General features: G+C 42.6%; 1 protein-coding gene across 1 annotated transcript in view; it reads left to right on the top strand.

Moving 5' to 3' along the window:
- Nucleotides 1-14,875, top strand: part of LOC308490796 (serine/threonine-protein phosphatase 4 regulatory subunit 1-like) — a gene marked incomplete at its 5' end in the record, with an annotated part of 70,389 nt that overhangs the window by 23,345 nt on the left and 32,169 nt on the right. Inside the window, 2 exon segments of the mRNA XM_081033424.1 lie at nt 7,666-7,772; nt 9,035-9,177. Coding sequence (XP_080889550.1) covers nt 7,666-7,772; nt 9,035-9,177 — 250 coding nt within the window.

Raw genomic sequence — 14,875 nt, forward strand, 5'->3', positions numbered from 1 at the left:
TGTGCTCATGTATATGATGATATTGCTTTGTGATTTTAATTTACATTTTCCTTTCTTAATGAGTTTAAACACCTTTTCATATGTTTGTTGGACACCTGGATTTTCTTACCCTTTTTTCTTTAAGTGCAGTACCTGTTTAAATCTTTTGTTGGGGTGGGGGAGATAGATTGTCTTTTTCCTATTGATTTGTAGGAGTTCTTTGTATATTGTTGATTTTACACCTTTGTCAGTTATGTTTGGTAAACATCTTCCCTCATGCTGTGGTTTGTGTTTTAGCTCTCCTCATGGTGTTCTTTCGGTGACTAGAAGCTATTCCTTTTAATGTGGCTAAATTGATCAACATTTGCCTTTATCCTTGGTGTATTTTGAAGCTTTTAAAAAATATCTTCTACCCCAAAATCATAAACACTTTCTTCTATATTACCTTAAAGGCTTTAGTTTTCGTTTTTCTTTTATGTTTAGGCCTGTAAGTTATCTGATTTTAATTTTGGTTCACTGTGTGAGAGAGGGGTCCAGCTTCATTTTTCTAATTGTCCCAATACCACTTATCAACAATACATTCTTTCCCCAGTGCTCTGGGGTGCCACCTGTGTTGTAATCGGTATCTGTTGATGGCCGGCAACCTTTGCCGTCTGCGCCTGCAGTGTTCTGTCTCCCTCTCAAGCCCATACCACATTGTCATGTTTACTTTAGATTTGTAATTAGGTCTTGATATTTGACCGAGCAAGACTTCCCACCGTGTGTCTCTTCTCTGACGTGACTTGTTATTCTTGGTCCTTTGCATTTTCATATACATTTTCCAAATCAACTCATCAGATTCGAATAAAACAAGACAAGACAAAACACCTATTAGGAGTTTGATTTGCATTGAATCTATAGGTCAATTTGGAGAGAAGGGCCCTCTTTACAACATTTAGATTTTTAATCCATAAGCATGGTATAGCTTTCCATTTATTTATTCTTGAATCCCCCAATAAAATATGATCATTTTGTCTGTAGAAGTTTTGTGCTTTTATGCTGGTGTATTATAAAGGAAATCAGAGACGTATCATTTTATCCATTTAAAGACTGAAAGCTAACTGCAGTATCATTACCACACTCAACAAAATTAGCAATAATGCCTTCTGTTTTACCAACCTATGTTCGTTCAGTTTTCCCTGACTGTCTCAAAAATGCCTTTTTATGGTTAGTTTGTTTGAGTCATATCCCAATAAGGTCCACACATTTCATTAGGTAGATGTGTCTCTGAAATCTTTTCTTGTTTACAGTTTTTTTCCTCTTGATCTTAAATTTCTAATTGACTTTCCCTCTCCTCTTCCCCCTACATCGTTTATTTGTTGAAGGGGTCATTAGTCTTGTAGAATTTTCCACATTCTGGATTTGGTGGTCATTATTCTTATGGTGTCATTTAACATGTTCCTTTGTTTTCTGTATTTTCTGTAAACAGAAAATTACACTTGGACACTTGGTTAGATTCTGTGTCAAATTTTTTTTTTAAACAATACTTCATATGTTGTTTTGTGTACTCCTTGTTATAAAACATCAGGAAACAGTATATGGCTGTCCCACTTTTTGAGGCAGGTGTTAAATGCTTTCGTTATAAAAATTCCTCACCAGTCTTTCTTCTAATGATTTTGGTGGTCACAAATAATCAGTGCTTACATCTGTTATTTCATTCTGTGTTGGAAAATGGTAATTTTCTTTTTATTGTCGGTGAAATCTGTAGTATCGCCCCATTTTCCATTCTGTTAATTGTTGCCTGTTCTATTTTTCCCCTGGATAGTTCTTGCCAAAATTTTATTAGTTATTTTAAAGAATCTCGTTTGGCTTTGATATTCTCTACTGTCTCTTTACTTTCTAGTTCAGGAATTTCTGCTCTAACATGCATTATTTTCTTCCGTGGAGATTTTTTGGGGAAATTCTAATTGCTGTTCTTTTTCTTACTTGTGAAGGATACTTACCTCTATTTTTTTGGTCTCTCCCTTATAATATCTTCATTTTACTTTGTAAGTTCGGTATTAAGTACTATTAAGTACTTAAGTATTATATTAGCTGCATCTTAAAGTTCTGATATGTCATATTTTCATTACCTTTCAGTATAAAGTATCTTTAATATCCATAATAATTTTTCCTTTGACCAGTGAGTTATTTAGAATTGTTTTGTTTAACTTCCAAATATTCGAGGATTTTCCAGATATCTTTCTGTTACTTGATTCTTAGTTTAAGTCTTTTTCTTCAGAGAATGTACTTTGTGTTATTTCTTCTTTCTAAATTTGTTTTATGGCTCAGAATCTGCTCTAACTTGGTGAATATTCTGTGTGCACTTGAAAACAATGTGAATCCTAATGTTTTGGGGTAGAGTGTTTTATAAGTGTCAGTTAGAACAAGTTGGTTGAAAACGTTGTTCAGGTCTTCTGTATTATTCATGTTCTGTCAGTTAACTGAGAAGAATGTTGGAATCTGCAACTATGATTGTGGATATATCTCTTTTCAGTTCTAATAGTTTTTATTTTGTGTATTTGGAAGCTCTGTTCTTGGGTACGTACATGTTTAGTATTGTTCTATTTTCCCGAATAAATTGACTTCTTTATCACTGACTGTAATGTCTCCTTAATCCCTAGTAATGCTCCTTTTTCTGATGCCTGCTGTGTTTGATAGGGATACACACCCTCCAGCTTGCTTCAGTGTTTGTGTGGTATGTTTCTGTCCATTTCTTTTTTTAACCTATCTATGTCTTATATTTTAAATGTGGTTATTGTAGAAGGCATATAGTTGGGTCTTACTCTTTTTTTTAAATCTAATTTAACCATTTCTGTCTTTTGATTTGAATGTTTGTATCATTTACATGTGATGTTACCCCTGATATGCCTTGGTTTAAATCTGTCATCTTGCTATTTGTTTTCTATTTGCCTCAACTTTCCTTGCTATTTTCCTCTTTTCCTGCCTTTTTAAGAAAAACTAATTTAAAAAATATAATTCCGTTCATCTCCACTATTGGCTTATCAGTCATACCTCTTTTAAAAATTATCACTGGGTGTTCTAGGGATGATAGTATACGGGTTTAACTTATCACAATGTATGTTCAGATAAAATGATACCACTTTGCAGACAGTGCGAGACCCAGACCCAGAGCCGTGCACTCTTATTTCCTCTCCCCCTTCTTTTCTGCTAGTGTTTTCCTGCATTTTGTTTGTATACGTTACCAACTCTACAACACCTTGTTCCTACATTTGCTTTAGGTAGTCAGCTATCTTTCAAAACAATTAAAATAAGAAACATGTTTTTTGTCATTATTTTTACCACTTCTGTGCTTTGTATTTCTTTTGGTAAAATGCCCATTTCCATCAGGTATCCTTTTACCTCAAGAATTTTCTTTAACAATTCTTATTACTACAAGGCTGCTCTCAATGAATGCTCACAGCTATTTTTTGTCTGAAAAAAAGTCTTTATTTCACTTTCCTTTTTTTTGTTTGTTCTAAATAAGACTGTATTTTTGTGAGCAGTTTTAGGGTTCCAGAAAAATTGGGCAGGAAGTACAGAGTTCCCGTATTCCTGAACCGCCCGGTATGTCTAACTCTTCCAATAGAACTTCAGCCTATTAATCACACTTATTTTAAAGTCCTTGTCTGATTGGTCCGACATGTGGGCCCGGTGTCCTCACCCCTCCTCGTCTCTGCCTGGCCCCGGCTCATTCTCGCACTCAGCTCCCGGCTTGCTCTTTCCTGGTTCTTCTGTCTGAAGAATCTTGTCACAGTTCAGCGTCATTGATGTTCTTGCCTGTTTATGGGCCTGGACTGTGAGTACATTCAAGGCCGGGCCTGGAACTTGCACATCTCTGCACCCCAAGCTTCTTGCCATGAGTCGAGAGCTAGTTGAGCTACACTCATGATTGTAACTACTACATGTTTGGGTGAGGGAGAGAAGGGACAAAGACGGGAAGTTACATTCCATGGTTACATTTCCAAGAAACAATGCAAAGCTGAGCCATCCTCTTTCTTTATATTTTAGAAAATCCACAAAAATAATACCTGCTTGTTGAAACGTTTAGCAAGTTTAGGTGTTAGATAGTGAGAGTCCTCTTACAATCTTTGGTAATGACTACGAACAATTCAGTGCATAGCCTTCCAGACTTGACCCCTAAATGAATGTATGCATATAAGTGTGCTTATGTGGACAGGTATTGCACACACATACATAAACATAATTTGTGTTAAGAAACGGGCTCATGCTATATGTCCAATTCTTCACCTTGGTTTTTCCTGTAATGTATCGTGGGCATGTTTCTAACTCAGTGCAGATGTCCAGGTACCTTGAGAAACGGTTGGCTAGCATGCCAGAGTATAGATCATGATTCATGGAAGCCTCTCTCTTTGGATAGACACCTTGATGGCAACTCTTGGCTTATGTGGTAATACGTACAAAGGCTGACACACCACGTCCTGTGCTGGGCGCTTCCCATGTGAGCTCACTTACTCTTCAGAACCCTTTTCCGAGGCACGTGCGCTTGTCCTCTCCTCGTTCATCTCGTTCGCATAGCCGACATGGGAAGGACGGAGGCCGATGCTGGTCCAGTCTGACCTCTCCAGGTCACACAACATAAAGAAGCGGGGTTTCCAAAGGGTTGGTGCCAACGCACCGACGTGAGGCTGCAGCTCTCTCCTGTCTGCACTCACTGCGGTGGATTTGTCCCTGCTTCAGGGCCCTCCCTTTCCTTAGGAGGGCAGGTCCCTTGTGACCTCTCGAGGCTGGAGGCAGATCTGTCTATCCGTTCTATGGCCCTGTTAGGACATTGGGGACCTTAGTTGCTTGATTTCCCAGGGGAGGCTGACATGGAGGTGTTCCAGTGAAATGTCATCAGGGACTTTATAGAGTCTCTTTCGATTTTCCCAAACCCCCTTGCTGCCAGATCGCGACCTTTCATCCCAGGGGCGGTGTAAGTCTCTCTGTGAACAGGCCTGAGTTGATGGATTCCTTCCTGTAGTATTCTGGGCCAAGAGACTGCCCCCTTTGAGCTCCACATTGCTAGTCTTCCTTTCATGAAAAAGTTGGGTTTTTGACTTCCGCTAATTCTCCAGGTGCATGGCCAGAAATGACATGTATTGTTCCCAGACCGTCAGGCTCTCAGGGGAGCAGACAGATGCAGGCAGGGGCTCAGAGGAAACTTTCTGGAGTGCCACTCCTTATTCTTGCACACCGAGGCCTCCAGGCCACCACAAGCCACTGCTGATCGCACTGAATTTTCCCCTCCTCAATGTCTTTGTTTAAAATAGCTTTATCGATGGACAGCGTAGTGGTTAGACATCTATACACCTTACGGAGTGGTCCCCCCATTAGTCTAGTACCCCCTGGCGCTGTACATAGTTATTACAGTAGTATTCACTATACTCCCTATGCTGTACTTTACCTCCCCGCGACTATTTCATAACTACCAATTGTAGTTCTTACTCCCTTCACCATTCTAACCCAGTATCCACCCCTTCCCATGTGGCAACCATCAGTTTGTTCTCTGTATCTATGAGTCTGTTGCTGTTTTGTTTGTTCATTTATTTTGTTCTTTAGATTCCACACATAAGTGAAATCATGTGGTATTTGTCTTTCCCTGTCTGACTTATTTCCCTTAGCATCATTCCCTCTAGGTCCGTTCATGGTGTTGCAAATGATAAGATTTCATTCTTTTTTATGGCTGAGTAACGCTCCGTTGTATATATGTACCACTTCTTTATCCATTCATCCATTCATGGACCCAGGCTGCCTCCATAGCTTGGCTGTTGTGTAATAAATAATGCTGCACCGCACATAGGGATGCAGATATCTATGCTGTACCCCTGAAACTAATATCAAATAACACTGAGTGTGAACAAAACCCAGCTTTATTGAGGCGCGTTTTTCATGCATGGAATTCACCCACTCACAGCCTCCAGTGAGGTGAGTTTGGATAAATGTATACGGCACACAGACCATCCCCGTAATTGAGTTTGAACATTCCCATCACCCCCTTGTTTCCCTGCTTGCCCCTTTGCTGTCAGCCCTCCCCAACCCCCCACCGCTGGCCCAGGCAACCACTGATCTGTTTTTTCTGGGTTTTTTTTAAAGATTTTATTGGGGAAGGGGAACAGGACTTTATTGGGGAACAGTGTGTACTTCCGGGACTTTTCCAAGTCAAGTTATTGTCCTTTCAGTCTTAGTTGTGGAGGGCGCAGCTCAGCTCCAGGTCCAGTTGCCGTTACTAGTTGCAGGGGGCACAGCCCACCATCCCTTGCGGGGTCGAACTGGCAACCTTGTGGTTGAGAGGAAACGCTCCAACCAACTGAGCAACTGAGCCATCCCGGAGCTCAGAGGCAGCTCAACTCAAGGTGCTGTGTTCAATCTTAGTTGCAGGGGGCGCTGCCCACCATCCCTTGCAGGACTTGAGGAATTGAACTGGCAACCTTGTGGTTGAGAGCCCACTGGGCCATGTGGGAATCGAACCGGCAGCCTTCGGAGTTAGGAGCACGGAGCTCTAACCGCCTGAGCCACCGGGCCGGCCCCCTGCTCTGTTTCTTGATGCTCAAGTTTTGCCTTTTTTAGAATCTCATGTAAATGAAATCACGTGATATTTAGTCTTTTCTGTTTGGCTGCTTTGACAAGCAAAGTGCGTTTGAAGTGTGTCCGTTTTCGTAGCTGAATCGAATGGTGCTGTGCGGATAGCCTGGGTTTCACATCCTTGGGCAAACACCGGGATTGTCTTCATTTTGTGGGTATTGGAAGAATGCTGATAGGAACGTTTGTGTACAAATTTTGTGTGGACATCCTTTCTCATGTCATTTGGGTAGATACCCAAGGGGGAATTGTTGGGTTTAGTGGTAAGCGTGTACTTAACATTTTGAGAAACTGTCCAGTTGCTTCCCGTATCACCTGTGCAGTTTGCATTCCCACCGATCATGTCTGTGCATTCCTGTTGCTTTATATTTTTGCCAGCACTAGGTGCTTTTTATAATGTTTCTTCTAATGAGTTTAGTGTTACCTCCTTGTGGCTTAAAAAAAAACAAAACAAAACAAAACAACTCTGTGTTTTGTTTTGTCTTTAAACTTTATTTTGAAATAATTTTAGATTTACAGAAGAGCTGCAAAGATAGTAGAGTCAGTCCGTTCCCTTGTAGCTTTTGCGTAGGTTCCTCTAACATGGTGGCTCTCAGCCAGGGTGATTTTGCCCCCAGGGGACATTTGCAGTGTCTGGAGACAATTTCGGTTGTCACCTTATGGGGCGGGGGCAGCCAGGGGATGCTGCTGGCACCGAGTGGGCAGAGGCCATTTGACAGTGACATGGCCCTCGATGCCTTTCCTTCTGTGTTCATGTCACTTAATTCCCTGCCACTGTCATGTACCTCTCCTGCACGGCTGTCTAGGCCTGGAAATGAGTCAGAAAAGGACAAACGGTTTTCCCTTATCCCAAGCGGACAATGTCGACGACCTCCTGTGACCTCCAGGCTGGAGGATGCAGTCCCGTGCCTGTAGGATGTCGACCCCCATTGCAGTGGTTGCTTTTGGCCGTTCCTGGACGCTCGCTCCTCCCTCTGGATGGAGGTCGCCGACTTTCCTTTCTCCCTGCTTGTACGACCTGCTTGTAGCCCTTACCCGGCAGTCTGTGTTGCCCATGTAACTGTGGGTCATTTTTTGTCTCTATAGTCAGATTATCGCCAGAGGGCTACTTGATATCTTCCGGGACTTCGGTAATGATGAAGAAGACTTCTTAACAGTCATGGCGATCGTGGTCAGATTGTCAGAAGATGCAGGTTTGTACAAGGAGTGTACACCTTTACTTGTTACTTGTGTGTTTCCTATAACCAATGATAGCCAATATAAAAAATTATTAATCAAAAAAATTTTATGCAATGTCTAACCATAAATGGGTTTTGTCATGAGGAGCGGGCGTCTTGTTTGTCATTAAATGATCCTTCTTTTTAGGGGATTAGAATGGCTAATGGTTACGAATGCTCTTTGCCCTGGCAGTTAGGCCTTTTGTTTTCCATGAGTTTTGCCAGAGTACTGGTTGCTAAGAAATACGAAATCAAAAGGAGTCCTTTGCATTAGAACAATCCCAGTCATTGGTTTCCCTCACCTGTGATCTTTGTAGACTGAGCTTGATTTTTCTTTTCTATTTCTACCTCTCCATGATTGCTCTCCTGGAAGAAAAGCACAGTGCTGCAGGGCAGACACTAAGCTGCTACCCCCTCCCCCCAAATAAAATGAGTAAGATGAGTGAGTAGTGGGGTTGCCAGTACTGACAGCAGCTCTGCACCCCCGACCCCTCCCCCCGCATTTATAATGACTGGTGAACAGCTTCAGAAAGTTTCAGAAATCTTAGGCTTGCTTTAGAGTTTGAGAATTTTAACTGAAAATAGAAAAAATTAGTCTTCCATATAGCTCCCCTATTAGCTTAAAATATTCATAAGAATATGACACAACACTTTTAAAAAGTCCCAAGTGGATGTTTTGAGTCCTTAAATGGATTCTCTTTATAAATGAGTCACCATTTACAGTGCTGAAGCAATTATATATTTGTGTTAAATTTAATGCGGTCTATTGGCCCTAGAGCCGCTCTTTTGTTTAATGCTTTGCCTTAGAAATAATTGGGATGCGTGGATTGCGGGGGAGTGCATTTATGAAAGAATTACTTATAATGTATACATTCTGGCTGGAATTTAAATAAGCACAACCCATAGGTCTGGCGTGTCTGCCATTAGTTGTAATGGCTTTTGGACTCTGGCCCAGCACGCAGACTTCTCGCTCCCTCCTTGGTTTACATATGGCTTGTTATAATAGAGTCGTCATTCTCTCTTCTTTTTATGTTTTTAAATTGCTGTGTAGCTTATTAGCTTTTTAAGCCTGTCTGTAGCATAAATACTCTAAATGGGAAATGATTTTTAAACTGCATTTGTCTAATTTTTTTTGATGAAGTATTTTAGTAAGAAAAGCTAGAAACTATCAGTATGTACTATATAAGACGCTTGGCTTATTCTTATATAATTTTTTTCTCTGCTTTTTATTGCTGCAGAGCCCACAGTGCGGACTGAGCTGATGGAACAGATTCCTCCTATCGCCATTTTTTTACAGGAAAACAGATCAGATTTCCCGATGGTGCTCTCCGAGTATCTCATCCCTATCGTGGTGAGGTACCTCACAGACCCAAATAATCAGGTGTGAAACACTCACCTTTTAGACCTCTGGAGCACATTCTCTGTAGTTTTATTTCACTGCTATTTGTAATTCAGAAAACAGCTTAGATTTCGGTGATTCAAGAACCGAAGGTCGATTTGTGCTTAGTGCCCCCAATCCCGTAGGAAGATAGACAGCGCTTATTCTTATTATCAGGAGCTAGTTCTTTTCTTTTCTTCAGCTTTTTATTATGGAAATTTTCATACGCACACAGCAGTAGAGAGAATATTCAAATGAATACCCGTGTACTCTTCACCCAGCTTCAGCTATCATTTGACCAGTCTTCTTTTCATTTCTTTTACCGACATAAATCCAACCTAGGTAAAAGCATTTCCCAGACACCATCTCATTTCCACTGTGAATCCTTTAGTATTGTATTCTAAGAAATATAGACACTTTAAAAACATAATGACAGTACCATTATCACAAGTGTAAGAATGATCAGTAGTTCCTTAATATCATCTAATATCTAATCATTGTTCAAATTTTCCCAGTTTTCTCATAAGTGTCTTTCTTCCCAGATAGTCTCTCCCAGTCAGAAGACACACAAGGTCCACACATTGCATTTGGCTGACGGGTCTTTAAATCCCTTCATTTCTGAACTTCTCCCTCCTTTTCCCCCCTGCTATTTATTTGTTGAGGAAACGAGCTCGTTAGTCCTATCGGGTTTCCTGCATTTGGGACCCGGCTCCTGTGTCCCCATACTGTCGCCTGAGACGGTCCTCCATTCTCAGTATGTCCTACAAACCGGAAGTGAAGTTAGTCTTTGTCGCACTCCAGTTTTTTGGGTAGTACAGTGAGAGGATGTTGTAGGTGCTGTGCTATTGCGTTTTTCTGCTGCATCAGATCAGGAAGCAAAAAGTGGTATGGTCACGGAATCCAGGTTTGGTCAGCCTTGTCTGTACGTTACGGCATTTCCCATCAACCGAGTAGCAGCCATGGCGGTCACCGCCTAGATCCCAGCTTTCGTTAGAGACTGCAAAACCATGATGCTCTCATTCCGTCATTCCTTCTTCATTTCAGAGCTGGGATTCTTCTGTGAAGAACTTCCCCTCAGCTCTAGGTAACCCTGAAAATCTGTTTGTCGAGAGAAGACAGGAGAAATGCTATTTGCACCCCCTTTGTTTACCAGTTTCTAGAATAATTAGTTGGTGTCTTAATAATCTGTAGAGGTTACTGATTAGCTTTTTAAAATGTGTTTGAGTATTAGTATGAACTTGTGAATTTTTCACCTGTTAGATGTTTTCATCCATGGTAATCATTCTTTTTGACGATCAAAGTGTCCGAGCTCTGACCAGTGGGAACCCTTCAAGTGGGCTCCTCAATCCTGACATGACCCAGTAGACTTTGATGGCTCGCTGCTGCCTGGCACTGGCCATGTCTCCAAGGAGTCCTGGCTCCTATAAGAGGGAAACAATAATAGGAATTCAGAGTGTGGTCCTGGGAGTGCTCATTGCTGCGATATTAGTCATTGCTTCTAGTGACAGAGCAATTGATTTTCTTAAAAAAATACAAGTTCCTCATGAGTGTATACGGGTATTTCCAACTCAAACTTGGGGTTGTAGGGCTTTTACTTATTTGATTATATGTATGTATTTTTACTCAGTACAAATGTTGCTTCTTAGCAGCGTTCACGCATGCTCGCGCGTGTGTGTCCAGAATAAAAATGCCAGTGTTATTACTAACAACATGGCAAAATTACTGGAGAGAATTTAAGATTTCTTTGCAGTTCTTTCTGGTTTTAGCCCCCCCCCCACTCCAGAGATGCATTGTCACCAAGTCACGTGCATTAACCTTGTCTTTGTGGATAAGCTGACAACTTAATATGCAGTTAGGCTCCTTTGTTTTCATTTACTTCTGATTTTTAGGAATTACTTTAGCTTTTACATTCAGATTTCATTTAGACTTATAATTATTTAAACTGTTTTTACATGATTTCATAGGCAAATTGTAAAATAGTACATTCAGAGAAATCTGACTTCCTTCCCCATCCTATCCTGTCTCTCCCTCTCCCTCCCATACAGGTTTTTTAGGGGTGCCTAAGACACCATTTTTATTAAGTTTTGGTTTATTCTTACCTTTAGAAAAATACTCACACATGCAGATAAATGAGCACACATGCGTATGTCCTCATTCCTTTCCCAGATGCAAGGTGGCTGCTATGCCTGATGGCATGTCCCTCGCTTTCCCCACTGCCTCGGGTGTCGTGGAGATCGGTCCATAGCAAGCTAAGGAACGCATCCATGTTCCTTTTTCCCGGCAGTGTAGTATTCCACCGGGGACATGTAGACTAGATGTTTGGGTTATCTCTACATTTTTTTGCTACTTTAAAACTGTTGCAACAAATAGCCCTGCATCATTTCTACCTGTATCAGTGTCTTTGGGGGTGGATTTCCACAAAGGCTAACCATATTTGTAATTTTTTATGGTATGCCAAGTTTTCATCATTGTTAGTTTCAAGAACTACAATTTTAAGGTTTATATTTCTTCCTTGATCCAAGCATTTTTAAAAGAGCAAATGCTCACCTTTGAGTGTTAAAGCAGTGTGACAGGATTAAATGTAGTTTTCAAATAAGGAAAAAGTCATCCTGTTTCCACTCTCCTAACATTAGTATTTTGATTATTTTTGCGTTTTCTTCTCTAGGTGCTTACATTTTTCCTCACGTTGGTCTAATCAGAATGTGATGCAGTTTCTTCCATTTATTCCTTTATTCAGACAGGTTAGAGTGCACATTGTAAGCCAAGCATGGTGCTTCGTGCTGCAGATAAAGAGATGAGTAGGACAGATTTTCTACCCCAGAAAGCTCATCTATGTGTCACAGACACTGTCCATCTTCATAATCTTCACATTCCTAATTTTGTTGAATGCGTAGATTTTTTTTCAACCTTTTTGTAGCATGGATGCAGTGAGCATCATGAAGGATGCAGTTTTATTCTTCTGTGGGCTTTTCTTATTCCTTTGGATATGTTCTTGACAATGAGATTATCCTGGGTCGGGGTTTGATACTCCTTGACCTTTGTCATATATCATCGTCATATATTTGATTCCAGGAGGGTATGGGCCGCACTGGCTCGAGCCTCGTGCCTGACGTAGTCTGTTTGCTGAAGAGTTGTATCGGGGGCCAAGAGCAGGCCTCCTGACAGGCAGCCTCGCTGCTTCTGCCCTGTAACAGCCACCCACCAACCGCACTTGTGGTCACTCTTTTTCCTCTGTTGTCTCCAGAGCTGTCTTTCCTGTGAAGTCCCAAAGATGGACTCCCACTCTGTCACCACGCTTGCCCTCCTTTCTCCTCTCCCACCGCCCTGAGCCTTCGTGCCCTGGAGGCCTCTGGTTCCGTCTCCCGCTGTCCTCCTGCCTTTACTTCCTGTTCTTCCTCAGCTGCTCCCTCTCTCCTCCCACCCTTTCAGTCCTGTGACCACCATTAGCCTCCATTTTTTGTCCTTTTGGTAGTACTCTGGCCACCTGTCTGCCCACCAACCCCCAGCCTGCCTGCTTCCTCCACTCTGGTTGCCGAGCTGGGGGGAGGGTCCCATCCTGCAGTAATTGGTACCACTGCAAACTGATGGGTTCCAGTCACAGCTGGACCTGCAGCGTGCTTGGCAATCCTTTCCTTATCCCTCATCAGCAGCTTTTCACATTATCCTTGGCAGTTTTTCAGACCTTTGCCACTGTCATCAAGCCTCTTCACCTCGCCCTGCCTGGCACCAAACTGGTGACCTTGCCTTTCACTTTGTAGGGAAAATAGAAGCTTTCCATCTTCTTCCCATCTCAGTGAATGGAACCACCATCTGCATTACTCAGTTCCCCAGAGCCACAGCCTGGGGACCATCGAAATCCTTCTCTGACTTCCTACCTTCAGTTAGACCCATGCCATGTCTCCTTCCCATAATAAATACATAACCCCTCAAGTGCACGCCCTCTTCTCCATCCCTGTCATCTTTAAACAAAAATATGATGAAGTCACATCTTACTGAGCATTCTTCAAGCTCTTTAATGCCCTCAGGCACAGCCCAGACTTCTTTGTGGGCTGTCCCCATCCTGTCATTGATGCCACGGCTATCCTGCCTGGTCCCTTTCGTTTTGCTGGTACAGACCTCCTTGCTCCTTCCGGACGCCCCGCCCCCTGACTCCCATCAGTCTCCACCTCCCTGTAGCAGAAGCCACAGTGCGGGTCACTGGTAGTGCCTGAAGGTCCCTCTTGAGTTATGATTCTTACTTCGGCAAAGGCACACATGCTTTTTTGCACATGGGCGTGAGTGTGCCAGGCCCCACCTGTATCGCAGTCCAGCCTGTCCCTCTGTTCATTGTCAAGTACTTTTCATGGCCACTGAACATGCAGTGACTCATGTCAGGTATGAAATGCGCGACGTTGGGCACGATACTAACATTATTCCTTTGACTGCTGCTGCCGCCGACAGCTACCATTTCTGGCGCCCTCACTGTGTGACATCCCATGCGCCAGCATCAGTGAGGTAAGGACATTGCTTGTCTTAGAGGTGAGGAACCTGAGGTGCAGAGAAGTGTGGTGGTGTGTGTTGGGGAGCAGCCGAGCTGGAGAAGGAGCGCGGGATGTTGGGCCCCATCTCACAAGGCCCGTCTGTTGTGTGTTTTAGGATTGTCCGGGTGACACTGGATGTTGTAACCGGTAGTTTCTCTCCCATTCTAGACTTGGAGCCCTTAACTGTAGGGACTGGTCTTACTTTACTTATCTCTGTGACCTAGCACGGAGTCTGGTCCCTGGTAGATTTTTAGTTAACGATATATAGAATGGAATCATCTGTAAAAGCTCCACATTTCAGTTGTGGTGAGCTACTCACTTTGTGTCTCAGGGGTGGACGTCCTATCCCCCTTTTAGGGCAGATGTCTTCATTTCCCTCTTTGGTGCCCTCTTCTTGTCTCATAGCTTGCTTGTTTTTCCAATCTCTGTCATTGACTTTTCTCTTCAGGTTATAGTCATGCCTAAGTCTCCCTCATCTTTCCATGCCCTGGCCGTGACCCTGAGTGCACACCACTCTTTTCCCTTCTGCCAAGCTTCCTGAAAGTGGAGCTGCGCAGGCTCTACCCCTCACTGGGCTCCCACTTGGGCGGCTGCTCACCGCTGCTGCTAATGCGCCCAAAAGGTTGAGAGCGATCTTGCCACAGACTCAACTAGTCTCATCGTGAAATCCAGTGTTTTGTTTTTTTCAGAAACAGTTTCAGTGTCTAAAATGTCATGAACTATTTTAATCACCCGAGAGAATTGTGTAATAAACACCCATATACCTACTGCTCTTGTTCAACAAATGTAAACGGTGTGTAATTTTCTTTCCAGCCTTTTGATTTAAAGGTTACAGATACAGTTAGAGCTGCTCTGTGCCCCTCCTCCATCCCGTTTTTCTCCCGTCCTGCCCCTTCCGTAGGAAGCTTGGTGGATCCTGTCCCACCAGTGTTGTATAGTCACACCACTGTGTCAGTGGCGCTGAATAAGATGGTGTCTTGTTTGGGTGCTTGAAAGCCTCACTTAAATGACATCAGACTGTACTTTCCATTCTGCTGCTTGCTTTCCTTCCTCTGTTTTTCCGCTCTGTCCACACTAATCCAGAGAGCTCTTGGTCATTCATTTGAACTGTTTTATGGTGTTGCTTTTATATTTTTCCCACAATTGATTTATCCAGTGACTTCTCTTTTCCCTTGGCTTGA

Source organism: Rhinolophus hipposideros (genome assembly GCF_964194185.1).
Source record: "Rhinolophus hipposideros genome assembly, chromosome: 22".
In the NCBI taxonomy this organism is placed as follows: domain Eukaryota; kingdom Metazoa; phylum Chordata; class Mammalia; order Chiroptera; family Rhinolophidae; genus Rhinolophus; species Rhinolophus hipposideros.